Consider the following 19,545-nt stretch of genomic DNA (forward strand, 5'->3'; position numbering starts at 1 on the left):
TGTAAACACTTTTTTTAAATGAGTTTTAAGCACAGGGGAAAAAAATGAAAATTTGAAAAATCCTTAATTTATACAAAAACTAACCATAAACAACCAAGAAAACTAACCTTACGTGAGTCGAGTTCTGGCATGAAGGAAGTGAGGAGGAAGAGCTAACCACTCGTAGAAGGACAGTTTTTCAGCAAATCGCTATGAATCTTCCTGGCTTTCTCGCATAACATTGCCTCGCTCACGCTATCCCCTGCAAGTTGCTTCTCATTCAACCACACTAGCAACAGTTTTTTCACCTCTTCCAGCACTTGAGGCCTCTGCTTGGTTGATACTGTAACTCCTTTTGCAACATCAGCTGCTTTAATGGCCTCTTTCTGCTTTAGAATAGTCAAAATCATAGATTTTGACTTCTTGTACTTGGCGGCAAGATCAGTAACACGAACGACACGCTCATACTTTTTCTTCGAACCTTTCTTCTCACCAACACTCCACTCTTCATTTGCTTAGAGGCCGTGGTTAATTGCAAAATTAATGCAAAAGCACACGAAATAGAGCACAAAGAGTTCACAGCGAATGCACGCACATCTGACCGAGAACAATGTACAGTACAGGGAGAGACTGAACACCTGTGGAAATCATCGGCGTGTACGAACTGGAAGGGAAACTGGCTTGTTCGTCACCCGAGTGTGTGGTCGTGAACAGATGCAAAAGTCTGGCAAACTTTTTGGTCGTAACCCGATTTGTACGTGTTCCGAGACGTTCGTGACCCAAGGTTCCACTGTATTCAGAAAGACTAGAAATCTATATATATAATTCACTAAGGCAAGACAACCATGAAAAGCACGCCGGAAGGGGCGTGGATTCACTAAGCCACCGACAAGTGAGACACCTATGGCGCACGAAGATAGGAGCCACGCCCACCAACTCCATTGGATACGACAACTCGCAGGGCCACGCCCACCAAGTCGGACGCGAGGACACAGAAAAAGTGCCGTCATTTATATTCTTCTGTCGTGGAGGCCACATGCGGTGCAAGGCAGGTTAATGTCATGCACCTCCGAGCTACGTTGACTGTTCATAGAGGCATGTTTCTCGCGGAGGTGAATCGCCATATGCAGCATATGAGGGGTATCTCATGGGATCTTTAAAACAATCCTTTACAACTGAGGTTAAAACACAATGAAGTAAGCAGTCTTTAAAAACCGAGTTTTCAGTTACAACGCATGACCGCTTGCACCATAGCAAACTGTTTTACACACTACATACAGCAATTCGCATCCGCGACAAACATGCGTCTTCTTAGATGCTCCTGCAGGAACACAGAAGACGTTTTCCTACCCACCAACACTCCTTTTTCACCGGCCCGCGTCTACCCTCGCTCTCTAGGCATTCACACTGCCTGCCCATGTGCCCGGACGCAAAACTCACCGACCACCCAGTTAGCCCCTTTCGTCTGTGCTAGGAGTCCACATGCACGTCTAAGCCACGTTGACTTTTCATTATTCTTTTGGTTTCGACACCCGACCGCGTCCACCATGAAAACCATGCGAAAGGAACAACGAAGCCCGCCCAGAAACTCTACCCCTCCTCCCACGTGCTCAGGAACGTACCTCAGACCACTGACCGCCAAATCAAACAGCTCATCAAACACATACTCACTCGCTTTGGTCTGTGCTGTGGTCCACGTTGACTATTCTTTTGCCCTCCATGGCTGCCGCTTCAAATGTATTTCATGGAAACAACAATTCTTTGAATGTTATGGAAATTCCTGCTTCAGGTAACTGTTTGTTTCTGTCAGTCGGGTTTTTGGAGAAATGTCATTGTGAAACTGTTGCTCTCAAACTTCGTGACATGGCTCTTGGCTTTGTTTGCCAACATTGGGATAACCGGTGACGTGGTGTCCGTTGTTCTTAGTCACAGAGGCATTGTTATACAGTCTGCTCAACAATACGCTGATTACATGAATACGTCCGGACTCTATGGTGCAGCGTGTCAAACGGTTTGCGAGGGGTATCCCATGGAATCCTTAAAACAATCCTTTACAACTGAGGTTAAAACACAATGAAGTGAGCAGTTTTCGATTCGACGCTCCACCACGTGCTCCATGGCAAACTGTTTTACACGCTACATAAAGCAATTCGCATCCGCGACAAACATGCGTCGTCTAGATGCTCCTGCACTTTGTTCACACCCCCCCCTACTACCGTGGTCAGGTGTCTTGGTGGATTATATATAGAAAGGAAGCCGAAACCGCACAGAGCAATGAAAAGTCTACAGTTCCATCTTTTCATTCACTTTCTGTTGTATCCTCAAACCCTCCCTTTGTAGATAACTGTGTCTTTCCAGAAGTGTTCAACCATCAATAAATAATTATGCATGACATTGACCGTGTGTCTACCGGCGTGGGTAAGCCGTTGAGCCCATTCGGGCTGCAAACCGTGGAATTCCCACTAAGTGCGACTCATACGCTCCCCACGGCCGATCCTGGCGACGGGCAAAACCGTGCCCGCGTGGGCGCCAAACTCAAAGGCGGCCGTTGAGGAGGCGGGCAGCAGCCGGCAGCGCTGCGACCGGCGGCTGTCCGCCTTTGAATTTTAAAGTCTGAGGCGGCCGGCGACCATAGCAGGCGGCATTTGCAGTGTGCAAAGTTTGACAAGTTGCGTGTGGCGTGTATTGTAGTTGATGCCTATTAGGGACTCCACACATAGCGATTTGCTCGCGCGAGCGGCAAAACCTTTGATGGTCGCGCTCATCGCACGCTCTGTCGAGCGGTTCCATTGCTTACCATGTGTTTACGACGCTCTCTAAATGTGTATAGTCCCTTAGTCAACGTTCAACTTGCATGTTTCATAGTTGCGTCGCGAAGGCGATAGATTTCATGTGAGATGCGTAAGTTCCTCAATGGGATTGCGAGTCAAGACAAGCGGCAAAAGACAGCGGGGCTGCGGCGATCTCTGAATTGACTGTCACTGTGTGCAGAGCTGCCTGTCGCTTAGAACGATTAAATAAACCGGCTTTCTAATCTAGGCTGTTTTTTTCTATAAAATTAATCGTTTGAAATTAAATTTTATTTGTACATCCCGACTCTAACCATAACACCGTCTTAATCCTGTTTGAAGTAGTACATGTAATAGTAATATCCGTCATATCATAATAGAAAATAGGTACGTAGGGCGGCGAAACCACATTCGCACAAAGGCGGCCGTCTACCCAGGATCGGCCCTGACGCTCCCACTGATTGCGTCGCGACAAACATGCGTCTTCTTGGATGCTCCTGCACTTTGTACACACCCCACCCCCCCACGTCACGGACGATTGTGTGTTGGTTCGTTCCGTGCATTGTTACAATGTTGCTTTTCTTGCCGATTTATTACATTACCGATTTTTCAAATGTTAATTTTCTCCCTGTGCTTAAAATTCATTAAAAAAACCGGCCTGATTATGCGGCGTATGGTACGCCGCGGGTTGGCTAGTGGCTAGTAAACTTCTGGTAAATTTCTGCAGTTTGGGTTTACCTTCCAGATGAAGAAGGACTTACAAAAATTTAGAAATAATTTGTAGTTTCCTTGAATTCAGCCTACTGGGGTAGTCCTCTTTTTGGTTTTATGGCCTCTTTCTCTCCATAGACAGCTGCAGCCCACCCAACTCCATTGAGGATGGATACTATGAAGATGCAGACAGCAATTATCCCATAACCCAAATGAATGGAGAACAGAAAAACTCATGTAAGTTGCCTATGTTTACCTTTACTTTGTATTGCTGATCTTGAAAACTCAGTAACAGATAAAACCGACAGTGGGTCTCAGAGTCTATTTCAGCATAAGGCAATTTGCGTACATCAGTTAAAGGATGTGAGACAATATTTCCCAGAACATACATAATTCTTAAGATATTCAGGTGTGAATAAGTCATCTAGCTGATGCAAGTTTGCCTAGTTAAACATTAGACAAGTCACAGTCTGCTAAACAGCTGTTGTGTAGTCATCACAGAATGCGTGACACATAGAGAAATTGACCTTCAAGAAATCCATGACAAAGTTGTATGGGACACATAAATCCATCTTTGTTGCAGGCAGTTTCAGAACATCATATTCATTTAACGTTTTGTGGCTCCTAGGGTATATAAAGAGAACTTTTTTCCTTTCCTACAGGTTTTGCCTACCTTGTTTACTTGTTAAAGCTGAGTCATCCAAAAAATGAAATCTAGTCTCTCACAACCAGCAAAGGATAGTTATGTTTGTGGAGATTACTTGATATTGAGGATCGAGGCTCACCTGAAACTGCCTTCAATTAAGTAGATAACCGGTCACCCACAAACCCATCTTTTCACTGTGGTTTACCTACGTATGAACAAGGAAAGGGCATATCTTTATTCTGAAAACCATTTGGCCGTTTTGAGTATCCCCTGACCAATGTTAAATTAGAAATCCAGTTTTATTTTAAATGCAGAAAATGTATGACGTAACCTGTGGATTGTGTTATTAGCACCAAGCTCATTTGCACTACAAAGCTGTTAACTCATCCCTCCAGGGCTAACACTGCATGGATGGGGCGAAGAACGCAATTATAAGCAGGCTCAAATACAAAAAGGGTCCATGCAGTAAGTTCCAGACAAGATAAGAATGCACCCTTTTTGTCCTGAAAAATATTAAGAGGCACTGCAAATTCGTGCGTCTTTTTAAAATTAATTTCTGTAGAATATCATTCCCACTTTTTGTGGAAACTCCTACAGGCAAATGACATTCTGTGGCACTAAAGGTTAGGGAATTAGAGGACCTAAATACACTTATGCACACAGGCCCACAATTTGCACACTCAGGCCCAAAATATGTTACCTTTTACTTAAAGCTTTCTCCTGGTGCAGTAGCCATGCAAAGCTGACCATCCGGCAATAATTCTTACAGAATTAGATACATAACTGTAAGCCTTCCTGAATGGTACACCACTCCAGCCTCAGGCTGTTATTTTTCCATCCCTGGTACTATTTCCAAAAGCGATATCCAAGTGTAGAAACCTTCTTCCTTTCATCCTTGGCCTAAAATTAGGCAAAAATCTCTGATGCTGTGAGTCCATATTATGAGATCTCACATTTTTCCAATTACTTATTTTGCATGTTGATAAAGAAAGTTTGAGAGATGAAAAGTCAAGCAGTCAGTCCATCATGCTTGTTTGGTCAGCTGATAGCTTACTTGTTCTAATATCTTATCAAGTTTTAAAAAAATGGCAAGGTTTTCACTTCAACTATAGGAATTATTTTGTCTCAGATTTTGACAATTTGTGTAAAGAAGTTTGTCTTGGCTTTAGACCACACTACACAAACAGATTTGAAAATGCTTCTTTTGTTATTAAACATGACCATTACTGATCAAAGTATGTAAATTTGAAAACACTGGCTCTCACATAGCAGCTGACTTCCTTTTGTTCTTATAATTCCCTCTGTGGTCTTATTTTTACTGTGGGGATACTCATTTCCTAACTTCATATACTGAATCTTGAAAAACTCTACCAAACTCCTCAAAGCCAAACTGACCAATAAAATTCTAAAACTGGATCTTGGACTTCTTAACCAGCGCACATCAGTGTGTGCGGATGGGTAGTACTACAATCTCCCGTGCTGAGTACCCTTCTGTATTCTTTGCCTAATAGGGAAATTTACATTTTTTGCCATTTCTGTGACAAACTTCCAGAAAATAATTTTAAAATGCTAGTGTCGTCAGAAAACTTTTTCTTTGTTGGTATGGCCTAAACCTTAGTCTTAAGTGCCCGTACTCTTAATTCCATTGATGTCTGAGTATGTGATTCACTAATTGAAAGAATTCTTGGTAACACTTTACATTAAGTGTCCATAATTACACTGTAACTACTATGTAATTACCTGTATAAGTACAGTGTAACTATGAGTTATTACTCCGTACTTACTGTGTAACACAAAGTAATGTTATAATTAATTACTCAGTTGTCATTGTTATTCCACAGTCAATATAATTACAATGTAACAATCTATCACTGATCCAAAACAAGTGTACTTGCATAGTTACAGTACATTGTATCTGTACTTTCAAAATGTAATAAAAACATTAGGGTATGTAACTACAACTATATAACAGATATTCCATGGTCTGGGCAATTTTAATGGAGAATTGCAGTGATGACTGCATAGGTTTTCGATGATATTTCAACATCTTTTTTAAATGGTGAAAACATCTTTGCAAAATGGTTAACGCGTTTTCCCAAAATCTAGAGGGGCACCTCCTTGACATGTTTTGCTTAAAAAAACATTTGTCACATTCTTGTAGTTGTGTTACACTATTTATTGTTGAATTTTTTGGGCTATTAATATACCCATCCCTAACATAATACTGTCTAACTTACATCATTCAGTCAAGGTACACAGGGCCGAAGAGCCATTCCAAGCATCACCAGGCACAAGGCAGGAAACAGCCCAGGATGGGGAGCCATCCCATTTCAAGGCCCACTGACAAACATACCAGCAGTCACATTCTCACACATGTGGCCACGTAACCCAAACTACGTGTCCCTGGGATGTGGCAGTAAAACCCATGAATAAGACATAGGGAGACATGGGTAGAATGTACAAATTTGACACACATATCTCCAGACATAATTCCATCTCAGGATAATGGATCTGTGAGGCAAAAGCGTTAGCCATTTTGCAAAACTGTTTTCACCATTTAAAACAGATCTTGAAATATCATTGAAAACCTACAGTATATAGTTATCACTGGAATTCTCCATTAAAATTGCCCATACCATGGAACATCTGTTACATAGTTGTAGTTACATACCCTGATGTTTTTATTACATTTTGAAAGTACAGATACATCGTAACTATGTAAGTACACTTGTTTTTGGATCAGTGATTAAATTGTTACATTGTAATTATATGCACTGTGGAATAACAATGACAACTGAGTAATTAACTATAGCATTACTTTGTATTACACAGTAAGTATGGACTAATAACTCGTAGTTACACTGTACTTATACAGGTAATTACATAATAGTTACAGTGTAATTATGGACACTTAATGTAAAGTGTTACCAAGAATTCTACTGCATGAACTTTATTGATACTTAGTATTTTCTCTCTCTGTCTTTCTCTCTGTGTTTAGATAATGACTCAGATGGAATGAGCAGCTCTTATGAGTCATATGATGAAGATGATGATGATGTGAAAGGCCAGAGAAGGACATACCAATGGCCATCTGAAGAGAACTCCATGGGTCTGGTAAAGGAGTGCCACATCTGTGCTTTCCTGCTTAGAAAAAAGCGTTTTGGACAATGGGCCAAACAGTTTGCTGTTATCCGGGACAACAAACTACTGGTGAGAGTGACCTGTGAATGGTGTCTTATCTTAATTTTTACTTATGTTTAGCTCTAGAGACATACAACAGGGCCAAACCATGCCAATGTTGGCAGGCATACTACACTACTCAAAAAATTAAAGGAAACACTTAAATCTAACATTTCGTTTGCTGAACGAAATGTTCAAGTGGAAAACTTAACTGAGTAATATTGTGTAATTCGTTGAGAACAAAATTGGTGTAACAATGGTGAATGGAAACCAGAATCACCAATCCATTCTGGGCTGGATTCAACATCACACCAAATATCAAAGTAAAAACTTTAAATCACAGGTTGTTCCTACTTGAATGAATTTTATCACAGCCACTCATAATGTGACTGACTAGTGTATATGGCCCCCATGTGCCTGTATCCACTCCTGACAACTTCTGGGCATGCTGCTGATGAGGCAACGGATGGTGTCATGGGGAATTTCCACCCAGACCTGGATCAGGGCATCAGTGAGCTCTCGGATAGCCTGTGGTGATACTTAGTGGCACCGGATGCACTGATACATAACATCCCAGATTTGCTCAGTTGGATTCAGGCCTGGGGAACTTGTGCCCAGAGTGCACTGCACTGTACGAGCGAAAGGTCTGTCAATGGCTCTGCGGATTTCATCCCATACCCAACAGCAGTCAGGGTGCTGTTGCCTAGTACATGGAGGTCTGTATGGCCCTCCAAGGATATGCTTCCTTAGACAATCACTGACCCACCACCAAACCCCATATGGTGGATAATGTTGCAGGCTGCATAACAACTATGGCAAAATCTCCAAACTCTTTCACATCTGTCACATGTGCTTAGTGTGAACCTAATCTCATCTGTGAAGAAAATGGGGCACCAATGGCAGAGCAGCCAATTTTGGTATTCTCTGGTGATTGCGAATTGAGCTGCACAGTGATGGGCTGTGAGCACAATTCCCACTAGAGAACATCATGCCACTCTCATGGAGTCTGTTTCTGACAGTTTGGTCAGAAACATGCATACCAGTAGCCAGTTGGAAGTCATTTTGCAGGGCTTTGACAATGCTCCTCCTGTTTCTCCTCGCACAAAGGAGTAGATACCAGTCCTGTTGCAGGGTAGATGCCCTTCCACAGCCCTGTCCAACTCTCCTCATGTAATGGCCTGTCTCCTGGTATCTCCTCCATGCTCATGTGACTGTGCTGGGAGACATGTCAAACCTTCTTGTGATGACACTTATGGATGTGCCATCCATGAGGAGCTGGACTAACTGTGCAACCTGAATTGGCTTCAGGTACTGCCCCATTCTACCAGTAGTGACAAGGACACTAGCAAAACTAGAGAAGAATCAGTCAGGAAGGATAAGGAAAGAGTAATTGTCTACGGCCACTCCTTATAAAACCATTCCCTTTTTGGGGGTTGTCTTGTTGTTGCCTGTCCAGTGCATGTGTTGTCACTTTCATTTGCACCAAAGCAGGCGAAGCTGATTCACAATTAGTTATGCTTCTTAACTAGACATATTGATATCTTTGAAGCTTAATTGACTTGGCGTTAGACTGTGATGATTAAGTGTTACTTTTATTTTTTGAGGAGTGTACATTGTGCCCTTTAGCTTCCACATTTAGCATTGTAAACATAAAGCAAATATCATGACAAATGTCTTCAGCAGTCGTTAGACAATCCTGTTACTCTGCCCAGTCACTCAAAAAAATTCAGCTCTAATCAGACTGGGTAGAGCAAAGGCTGCTGGCCCTGTTGCTATATTAGATTCCATCTTTCTGGCATGTAAGGAATTGAGGAAGCAAATTATTTTTTTATTTGCAAAAAGTCCCTTTGCATTATCGCTGTACTATCTTTCAGTGCTACAAGAGCATCAAGGATCACTCGCCACACACTGAGATGCCCCTTTGCACATGCAATGTGATCTATGTCCCAAAGGATGGCCGACGGAAGAAACACGAGCTGCGGTTTGCCTTGCCAGGAGCAGAGGCCTTGGTGCTTGCAGTACAGAGCAAAGAACAAGCTGAGGAATGGCTGAAGGTATAAAAGTAATCAGAATCTGTGTAGGACTCGGTTGTTGCCTCTTCTCCATCTCCTAAGATCCATTCTACCGCCCCTGTAGAATCTTAAAAATAAATGTTCTGCTAGCTCAGAAATCACAAAAGTTGGGACTCCAAACTGATGGGGCTTGTTAATCCTAGGGACATTTCAGGTTGAAATGACAGTCACAAAATTATTTGTAGAAAATAGTGTGCAGTGCCATAGAGAACCAAAGAATGTGCTAATTATACAAAACACAAACTATAATACAAGTCAACCTCTTTCTGTGCACTTCCCACTATCATTTAATGTCATGTAAAGTAGTGACAAGAGGACCAACAGCATAACAAGACAAAACAATTCTAGCTATTCATCTCTAAATTACCAGCCAGCTATAGATGACAGTCAATCCTGGGATGAACACAGAGAAGTCTAATGTTTGACTTCCATTTCTTACAGGTCATCCGAGAAGTTAGTAGTCAGTGCAATGGGGCGTTTGCTGTTGAAGGATCCACTTCACCAATAATTCTGCGTAAACTGGAATTGGAAAAGGTGAGTCACATACACAGGTGTCCAGCTGCTGCACTTGTAAAAGTTCAGGAGGTAAGTAAGCAACAAGTGTGCCATCTTTGAGCACAAGAGTTTTTTCTCCCTTCTCTGTGTGTCTGTCCTGTACTTATGAGAATGAGAAAGTTAAGTAAGCAAGCTGTGTAGCAAGCTTACCATGATTTTCAATTCTGACATTGGCTTAGAGCAACATTTGAATGGTGTCCAGAAGGGATTTATACCCACCAGAAGACAGGCACATGCACACTGTTTAGTCAGTCAATATTAATATGGGAGTCTGGAGAACACCAATACTATCATTTCTCAGTTGGAGTCTTCACCCCTCTTGCAGACGTTGCTTATTAGTCATCACTCTTGATGCAGAAGTTAGCTGATGAAGCCTTTGTAGGTTTTGTGTTTCTGTTAGTGTTTGCCCCCTGAAGCATACACCTTATGACAAAGGGGAACAATTAATCTGTGCAATAAACCTCACAAGCAGTTGTGATACTGCATCCTAACACTTTATCCCTTGTATTTTCACTCAGAGGCTATCACAGGAAAAGCAGACCTCGGATTCGGACAGTGTGGCCACAGCAGACAATGGGTGTATGGCCAATGGAAAAGACAGCCGGGAGCAGAGTAAGACTTCATCTTTGTTTTTAAAGATCATTTCATGTCTAAAACCAGAGAAGTTCATCCAATCAAAGGCCACTTTGATGTAATATGACCAAAATGTGTGCAGTACCGGCTGCCCTCTAAGTGTCATGACAGTGATTGACAAAGTCAGTAGTTGCCTTCAGCTGAGGTTGTTAGTCTACAAGAGGTGTAACTGGGAACATTTCATCTTTCATTTACAAGTATAGATTCAGTGGTCTGTGTGAAATGAAACAGGGAAGGGCTGGTGTGACTGAAAGGTGAATGTTTTATTAGCCTTCCTATAGATATCGTGGCTTTGTGGCTAAAGCATTGTACTGCCTGACTGCATGACCCTAATCCATTTCTTTACCAGTAATATATATCAGTGCTCATATTGTGAAAATGTTTAAAACCAATGCATTATCCCATGTCAGAAGGTCCATCACAGACTCAAAGACACAGGCGTTCTCAGACTACAAGCATGTAACTATAAACAAGCAACAAAATTGCAGAGCTGAGACATCAGCACAATGCACTACAATACAAGTTATACTGAACAATGGGGTATCTTTTTAAATGTGGGATAGCCTTAAGTGCCACAAATATCTGAGAAATGCCTGTTGTGAAGGAGAGTCTAGCAAAGATGGTAATATTTTCAGCCACTAAATAGACACTGTCTGGTTGACTGTACTGCTACACCCATGGCCACACATCCTGCTGCTGATTCGGAATACTGTGCTGCCATTACACAAACTGTAAATCCATTAAGCTACTTTCTGCATATGTCTTTGCATTGTCTGCTTCTTTGGTTCTTACTTTCTGACTTGACAGATGTTTAAAAAACTCTGTATCAGATTTAAAATTTAACCACACTGTATGCATCTTGCTTTCTTTCATGTTTTGTGGGGTCCTTTATACTCATTTAGAGCAAGATGACCAGCCAGAGAGACAGAGTGAACAGCCAGGAAGAAATTAAGCCCCAATTTAGAGTGGTGATATTTCACAGTGACTCGGTTGCAGATATTAGGAAAACAGTTTAAGACAAGCATCCCTTTTGTTGACTATCAGTTAATTAAAATGAATAAACCAAGTAAATCAGTGCAGAAAAAATGTGTGTCCTGGACTGTAGAAGGTTGAACAAGGACAAAGGAAGGGAGAATATTTGTAACTGGGGAGTGACTCATTGGCTCACGACATGTTAATCACTCCCAGGCTCTCGAGCCTTAGATACATGCCAATTATTAATTTATTTGTTGTTTTGTTTTTGCAAGTTACAAGGGTCTGCAAAATAGCCAGAAATTGTATCTACTCCTGAGTGCTGGGATGGCTGGGCAGCAGTGACTGAGATAGAACTAGAGAACATTTCTTATTTCATTATTTATCTGATAACTTTTACTTAAAGTCTTCTCTTTCTTAATTTTAGTGAGCTGGCTTATATGAGTGGTATTTCTGCAATGCTGCCATCTTTTGGTTTCCAGCATACCTGATCAGGTGTGGGTTGTCTTAAGTACAACAACCAAGATGTCCTTTCTAAATCATTTCCTATTATGTGTGAGCCGTTCCTTCTGAAGTGTAGCTGTAGACAGCTCTACTCCAAATTAGCTTGCAGTGAATGGCTTTTTTCCCCTCTTCAGTCAAATTATTGATGAATGTGCAGAAATTGACTGGACTGGCCAGCTCAGCTAAAGCAGCAGAAACACAGAAAAAGATTGGCAAGCTGCCTTCCCCAGGGAGGAACCTCATTGGGATGAGATATTCATATGTCTGTTTGTTTCTGATCAAACTTTCCAATCCTTCAGTCACACTTGGAGCTTCTCTCATCTCCTTTGGGCCATACTGTGCCCATGAATCAAAAATGCCTGTTAAAAAGCAGCAACACCAACATTAGAGATAAGAAGTAAAATATTTAAAAAAAACACCTAAGCTGGTAGTTTTGCCCCAAGTTAGAGAGGGGATAGCACTTACCTTAATGGCAGCCAACTGTCTTTCACTAAAAATAACTTCTGTGTGTTACAGGAATGATATTGCAGCCCACCTAATCAAGGCAAATAGGAATCTAGGAAATATTACCTTTTGGGGACTGTAACCTCTAATACAATAAAACTCACAAAATAAAAGAAGAAGTATAGCATTATTTCTTCATCAGAGAAGTATGTAGGAAAGCTATATCCATCCACTATCCAACCCGCTATATCCTAACTACACATTTCAGTGACATGCATTTAAAGAGGTCTTTAAAAGAAGCTGTTAAATTCTGAGCATTGAATAAATTTAACACAACATTATGTACCGGGGGCGACATCTGCCAATCTCTAGTCAGTTCTGAGCTTCAAACCAGAAGGCATATTCCTCTCTCCCAGTGGAAGCTCTTCAGCAGTAAGGTGAGGGCTTTATGATGTATGTTGTAACAGTGCCGGTAGAGCTGCTCAAGGGCATCCACTCATTTCCCATTTATTATATCTGATGGCAGCTAAGGGAAAGAAAGGAAGTCTGGCAGAGCTGAAGGGATCCGTAAGCCGGGCAGCAGGGAAGAAAATTACCAGAATCATCAGCTTTTCAAAGAAGAAACCAGTGGCACCAGAAGATCCCCCGAGTGAGGACATTCCCTGCAGCGGTTAGTATTGAAACAATACCAGGGCACAGAAAGCCTCCCCTGTGGCCTGGTACATAGTTTTTAAGTTAAAATGCTGTCAATTTCCTACTGCATGAAATGTCTTACACATACACATCAAGAGGTTGTTTATTTGGTTTTACTGCTATTTCACTCAGTAGATCCGGCTCAGAGCATTTTGAATACCCACCCCATATACGTGACTTAAGACTCTTCACTGTGTTTCTTAGATTTTTCTTCAAATTAAGTTCTTCAGAGGCAACTTAGCACTTAAAGCATTCTAAGTGTATTCTTGTGCTTTCTTACATGTGTTTCAGGATATCTGAATGTGTTGGTTAATCAGTGCTGGAAGGAACGCTGGTGCCGCCTGCAGAGGAATACTCTTTACTTCCACAAGGACCCCTCTGATCTGCGCACTCACATCAATGCCATTACACTGAAGGGATGTGAGGTGGTTCCAGGCCTTGGTCCCAAGCACCCGTTTGCTTTTCGGCTTCTTCGTCATGGCAATGAGGTGGCAGCTTTAGAGGTACATAGACAAGAGTGGAGAGAACTGCTTATGCTACACTGTATAGCATTCACTCTTTAGAACACTCACCATCCATTCAATCATTGTGAATTTGAAGCTCTTGGTGTGTCCTTCTTTGACTTGGTGCCAACCATTGGAGGATTCACTATAACAAAACAAAGCTCAGGCCGGCAACAACATATCAGACCTCAAGGCAGCACTCCAGCTGAAAAAAAGAGTTCTGCCTACATAAAGGACCTTGTTTTTATGCTATGCAACATTATTGTGTTCTGATTAGCATTAGAGTTGTGGCTCCTGTTCACAGGAGTAATAATATTTATTGTTATTTTTATTGTACATTTTTAACAGCTTTATCGGAGGTGACTTACAAGTTCAGAATAATAGTTTATAGACATTTTTTGTAAGTGAATCCCAGGTCGGTCAAGGCACTTGCCCAGGTTTGGACAGTAAGCGGAGTGTCAATATGTGGACACTTGAGGGTGCTGTTGCCCTGTGAAACTCAACGGACAGATGCAGACACTGGTTTAAAAGCACCAAGAAGTATTTTAATTTTTTTTCAATATAGTGCCTCTAAAGCACCACATCCACCACAATACACAAATAATCAATAATACAATTCAATAAATCAATCCTCCACTCCCAGCAGCTCCGTTACACACCCTCCCAACTCTGGCTCAGCTTGCTGGGACTCGAATAGTCCTTTAAATAGTCCTTGACCCGGAAGTGCTTCTGTCCTTCTGTCCATGTGATTCCATAGCACTTCTGGGTCAGATAAAGAGTTACATTTTTCTTCAGCCCGGAAGTACTTATGTTCTTCCGTCCCCATGACTTGGGAGTACTTCCGGGCTATACGGGAAACAACAATCCCCTTGTCTCCCTGCATCGTCACACGGTGGCACCTAGCAGGGCTGTGAAGCCGAACTCTATCTTACATGATGCCCTGCAGGAATCTGGGGCACGTCTAGACTGCAGGGAAGATGCCATCTAGCATCTTGGATGTGTCGGCCGGGATCAGCTGCCGGCTGCCCATCACAAGAGGCAGAAGTTAAATTGATACTCTTGTAGTTTGAAGACTCCTGTCTTAACTCTTGCAAGACAATACCTGCTTATATGTTGGGTCACTCAACACAGCACTTTGCTAGGGTAACATTCAGTGGGAACATGTGAGTACACTGGACACTTACGCCACAAGAAAGTAAAATGGTGGTCATATGTCAACTTTGTGCCAACACCCAAGACTGTACAGAGTCCCCAGTTCAGGGCACTTCAATTGTGATAATACTAGGTAATGCAGCTGCTGCTGTTTACTTCCTTAGGCTGCTTCTTCCGAGGAGATGGGGCGCTGGCTGGGACTGATCCTGGCGCAGACAGGATCCTCCACCGATCCAGAATCTTTGCACTATGACTATGTTGATGTGGACACAATAGCCAACATTGTAAATGCCGTAAGGCATTCCTTCATGTAAGTGGGTGTGTGGGCTTACCCACTTATGTCTCTCTTTTAACAGCAACTTTGCAAGTGTGTACACAGAGCTGTACTGTACATTTCATCTTTCATTAACCCAGGCCTCTTTAACAGTGAAATAGCAATTTAGTGTTTGGCACCTTCTAACAACTAATGCACGTAAAACAAATGTTATGTAGAGAGAGAAACACGGGATATAACTCAGCTGATGTTATGTAAAGGCAGAATTTGAAACAAATATATTAAGATAATTCTTCACTCTGCAGTTCTCAGAATATAAATCAAACTTAGGCTAACGCTAAAAGATTGTACAGTAGACACTTAATGCTTAGCACCTAGGACTGTGGTCTGCTTTCAATTGCTGTTTGGAACTGCTATTGTGTGTCTAGATATTTTAACCACTTATTGTCAATCCCATAGGTGGGCCACTTCTTCTTACAGTTCAAAAGGGCCCTCCGATGGCAGGACCTATGATGAGGTTTCCATTGAAGAGGACCAGGTAATTCTCTAATGTTGTGAAATCATTGTTGATTTCTATGGTGGCTGATGCCATTATCCTTTCTTTATCCAAGCAGCGACTCCATAAGGTTCATTATTTTGGGTATGTGTTTATATTTGAAGTAAAATATCCCTTACACATAGATAGATGTACATGTCTTACAAAATAATTCTGTCTCTAATAACTGCCACTCTGAAGGGTGAAATGGTTTAATTTTCTATAAGGAAAGGTTTGAACAGATATCCCCAAAGTGACAACAGCATTCTGCATGCAGACATAAACATGTGCATATAGGACTCCTGAATATCAACTGCTCTTGGACATCCCTCGCTTCTAAAACAGAGTACATTTTTAAAACAACACCACAAACATGTTGGCTCATTTTACACTTTTAACTGTGGGGAGTTTTAGAATGGAATCACTGAGGCATGTTATTTGTGTATTAGTGTGTACTGCCTCTATCAGCCCACCTGACCTTTTGCATAGTGCATCTGGACACCAAATGACAGAGTGGCTTGCTTTTCCCAGAATTCCTAAGTCCTTATGAGTGCAAGTAACATACTGAAAAAAAAAACAAAGCTTAACTACAGCATATGTGACCCTCCCATCTCTGTACAAGAGTTCAGTATGGCTCAGCATAAGTCCAGCAGGAACATCCTCCTCCAAGACGGCCTGCCAAGAAGAGAGCTGGAAAGAAGGCGGGGAGGAGAGGAAAGAAAAGTTTCCACTAGCCAAACCCAGAAAGTGCAGGTGGAGACAGGGTGTGCCCCAGGATTTCCAGATGAGCAACAGACCCTGTGGTTTGCAGGCAGGTCAGTTTTCTCCACCCCCCCTTGCTGCTCAAGCGCCTACATCTCTGTATGGGAAACGCGGGAGCGGCCTGGGAAACTTTTTCCCCCACTTATAATGTTGTTGTAAATTTATTAGTATTGAGGTCTTTCTTCACACCAAAAATAAACCTGACATCTTCACAGCTGAAGAGGCTCAGTGCAGTGCTGACCGTCACTGAGACCCATGTTGAGTTCCAGCATATTACCTCTGTCTGTGTGAAGATTACATGCTCTCTCCAAGTCCGCAGTGGTTTTCCCCAAGCATTGTGGTTGTCTTTTTGATGACTGTAAGGGCTCTGTGTGATTATGTAGCATCCTGTCCTTTTCATGTCTTGTACTCGATGCTTACAGCATAGGAACTTTAACAGAAACAACACGGTATAGAAAATAGAGTACTAGATGACTGTTTAAGTCCACTAAGCATTATAACAAGATAAAAAAGACTCTGCATTTGGACCTCCCAGGTCATTGTCTTACTTCCAGTATGGTGCTTAAGCAAATCACTTCACCCTTTGTTTCTCTGCACGTCTCAGTTTAACTGTTCATTCACTTTGTATAAACCACTCAATCCACCCTTTACAGTTTCCTCCTGGGCTGCCTCTGCTTCACCTCAGCTAAAAGGTCATCTGTACTTAATGTCTAATGAGCTTCAGTCACCACTTACTTGAGAAGCAGATTCTCAGTTTGTCCTAGTTTATCTTAACTTCCAGTTTGAACACTACCTGCCAGTGTGTCATGGTTGCCCACATTTCATCTGTTTTCTTTCTGAGCTCAACTTCTGTTCCAGTGAGCAGAGGTGGAAGTCTGGTGATTCCTAGTTCAAGCCTCGACAGTCTTTGAGTCTAGTCTGTGTTTATTGCAATCCATACAAAGCAATCAAGTTTTTACAAAAAGAAAAATTGAGTTAAGAACAGATCGATCCCCACCCCTGAGAGAGAGAGAGCAAGTCAAACGGCGTGAAATTTAAGGCTTGTAAACATACCTAAATTAATAAATTCTTTGTGCTTTATGAGCTTATTTTAAAATATTACTGATTAGATCCTGCCATATTTTGAAAAAAGTCTGTACGGATCCTCTAACTGAGTATTTGATTTTTTCCAATTTCAAATAGTATAACACATCGGTTTCCCACTGACTTAAAAGAGAAGAGTTTGGGTTCTTCCAGTTTATCAGGATAAGTCTGCGTGCCAAAAGAGTAGTGAATGCAATCACAGTTTGTTTGTCTTTCTCCACTTTAATCCTCTCTGGAAGAACCCCAAACACAGCTGTTAATGGGTTAGGAGGGATTGTGAGTCCAAGGCTGTCTGAGAGGTAATTAAAAATTTTTGTCCAGAATAATGTTAATTTGGTGCAGGCCCAGAACATGTGACCCAGTGAGGCTGGGACTTGGTTGCGTTCGCAGGTTGGATCATGCCCTGAAAACATTTTGGAGAGTTTTAGTCGAGTCTAGTCTGTGTTTAGAAAGACCACGTCATGAAGTGAACATTGTTTCTTTTCTCATTTATCTAATTTGTGTCTTTTTTTGACTGAATTTCCAGGTATCAGGACCCAAGTGCTCAGCTGCAAACCAAGTCAAGCGACATTCATCCTTCTCCAGTAAAGCATCACAGAAGATTGACCCCCAGGTCACAATCAAGCGTCACGCATCAAGTAAGAGTAATATATTGATGGCCCCATAAACAAAAACATTACCATTGTGTATCTCCTTTAGTGTTCAAAGGACTTGGCTAAAAAATAAGGGATAAATAACATTTTTTCACATTCTTTATTTTAGTAGAATTTTCTCTCCTTTCATCCACTCATAAGCAACATGTGTATGGCAACAGTACATTGTTCTAAGTTATCTAAACGCCCAATTTCAGCTTTGATCACGAAGTGTGCCCAGGTCAACCCCGTCCAAAAAAACGTTTGAGTTTCTGTGTGCAAATTTATGAAAACAGGACATTACCAGTTCAGTTGAAGAGGGTCTGTGAGCCTTGACAAGACATACAAGGCATGTTTTCTACTGCTTCAGGTTTGTACCTTCTCAGGTGCCTGAAAATATGTGACCAGGATCAAAAAGTTTCATATTATAATTTTTTGTAAAAAAAAATGGATCTGGCTAAAATGCTGCCAGTAGCATACAGTCTCAAAAGGAACGCAGATTGTTCTACTTCTGATGGGAGTGTAAACATTACAGTTTATTTTTATATAGCCCAAAATCACACAAGAAGTGCCGCAATGGGCTTTAACCGGCCCTGCCTTTTGACAGCCCCCCAGCCTCGACTCTCTAAGAAGACAAGGGAAAACTCCCAAAAAACCCTTGTAGGGGAAAAAAATGGAAGAAACCTTGGGAAAGGCAGTTCAAAGAGAGACCCCTTTCCAGGTAGGTTGGGGTGTGCAGTGGGTGTTAAAAAAAGGGGTCAATACAATACAAAGAACAGAACACAAGTAATCATCAATACAATATAATAGTGCAATAGAAATCTTACAAGTACAGAGCAAAATTCAGCACTAGATGATATCCCGTAATACGATTTGGATTTGTTCAGAGTCCTGGAGTCCTCGGCCATCAAGCTACCTCCCCTATTGGACATTCCACAGCTGAGTCAGTACTGGGCTAGCCAATCTGATGAAAGAACCCCTCTACCCGATGATTCCTGTGATTCTCCATCAGTGATGACTTTACTTTAGGCAGGCAGAACAACTTGACAGGTGGGCAGTGGCACCAAGTGCATACCCCATATATATCATCATTAGACTATAAATACAGCTCATTCAGAAAACTTTCAGATCCCTTCACTTTCTGAACAGTTTTTTGTGGTTGAGACTTCTTGGGTAAGTTTCTACAAGTTTCGCACACCTGGAATTGTACAGCTTATCCCATTCTTCCTGGAAGGTCCGCTCGAGCTCATGTAGACTGGATGGGAAGCATCTGCAAACTGCAATCTGAATATCCTTTACAGATGTTCCATGGCAGGGGCTCTCAAACTCAGTCCCAGTGACCCTCTGTTGCTGCAGGCCTTTGTTCCATCCAGACTCACAATCTGTGATAATAATTTATCTCATTTAATTAGCTGGTCTTGTTTCT

General features: G+C 41.8%; 1 protein-coding gene across 1 annotated transcript in view; it reads left to right on the forward strand.

The window, feature by feature from the left end:
• afap1l1a (actin filament associated protein 1-like 1a) overlaps positions 1-19,545 on the forward strand; it is a 36,485-nt gene that overhangs the window by 2,101 nt on the left and 14,839 nt on the right. Inside the window, exons 2-11 of the mRNA XM_039776338.1 lie at positions 3,581-3,716; positions 7,124-7,335; positions 9,180-9,359; positions 9,819-9,911; positions 10,451-10,544; positions 13,012-13,155; positions 13,470-13,681; positions 14,998-15,143; positions 15,567-15,645; positions 18,014-18,125. Coding sequence (XP_039632272.1) covers positions 3,581-3,716; positions 7,124-7,335; positions 9,180-9,359; positions 9,819-9,911; positions 10,451-10,544; positions 13,012-13,155; positions 13,470-13,681; positions 14,998-15,143; positions 15,567-15,645; positions 18,014-18,125 — 1,408 coding nt within the window. The remainder of the gene's footprint in view (positions 1-3,580; positions 3,717-7,123; positions 7,336-9,179; positions 9,360-9,818; positions 9,912-10,450; positions 10,545-13,011; positions 13,156-13,469; positions 13,682-14,997; positions 15,144-15,566; positions 15,646-18,013; positions 18,126-19,545) is intronic.

This window comes from Polypterus senegalus, chromosome 13 (assembly GCF_016835505.1).
Source record: "Polypterus senegalus isolate Bchr_013 chromosome 13, ASM1683550v1, whole genome shotgun sequence".
NCBI classification, from domain to species: domain Eukaryota; kingdom Metazoa; phylum Chordata; class Cladistia; order Polypteriformes; family Polypteridae; genus Polypterus; species Polypterus senegalus.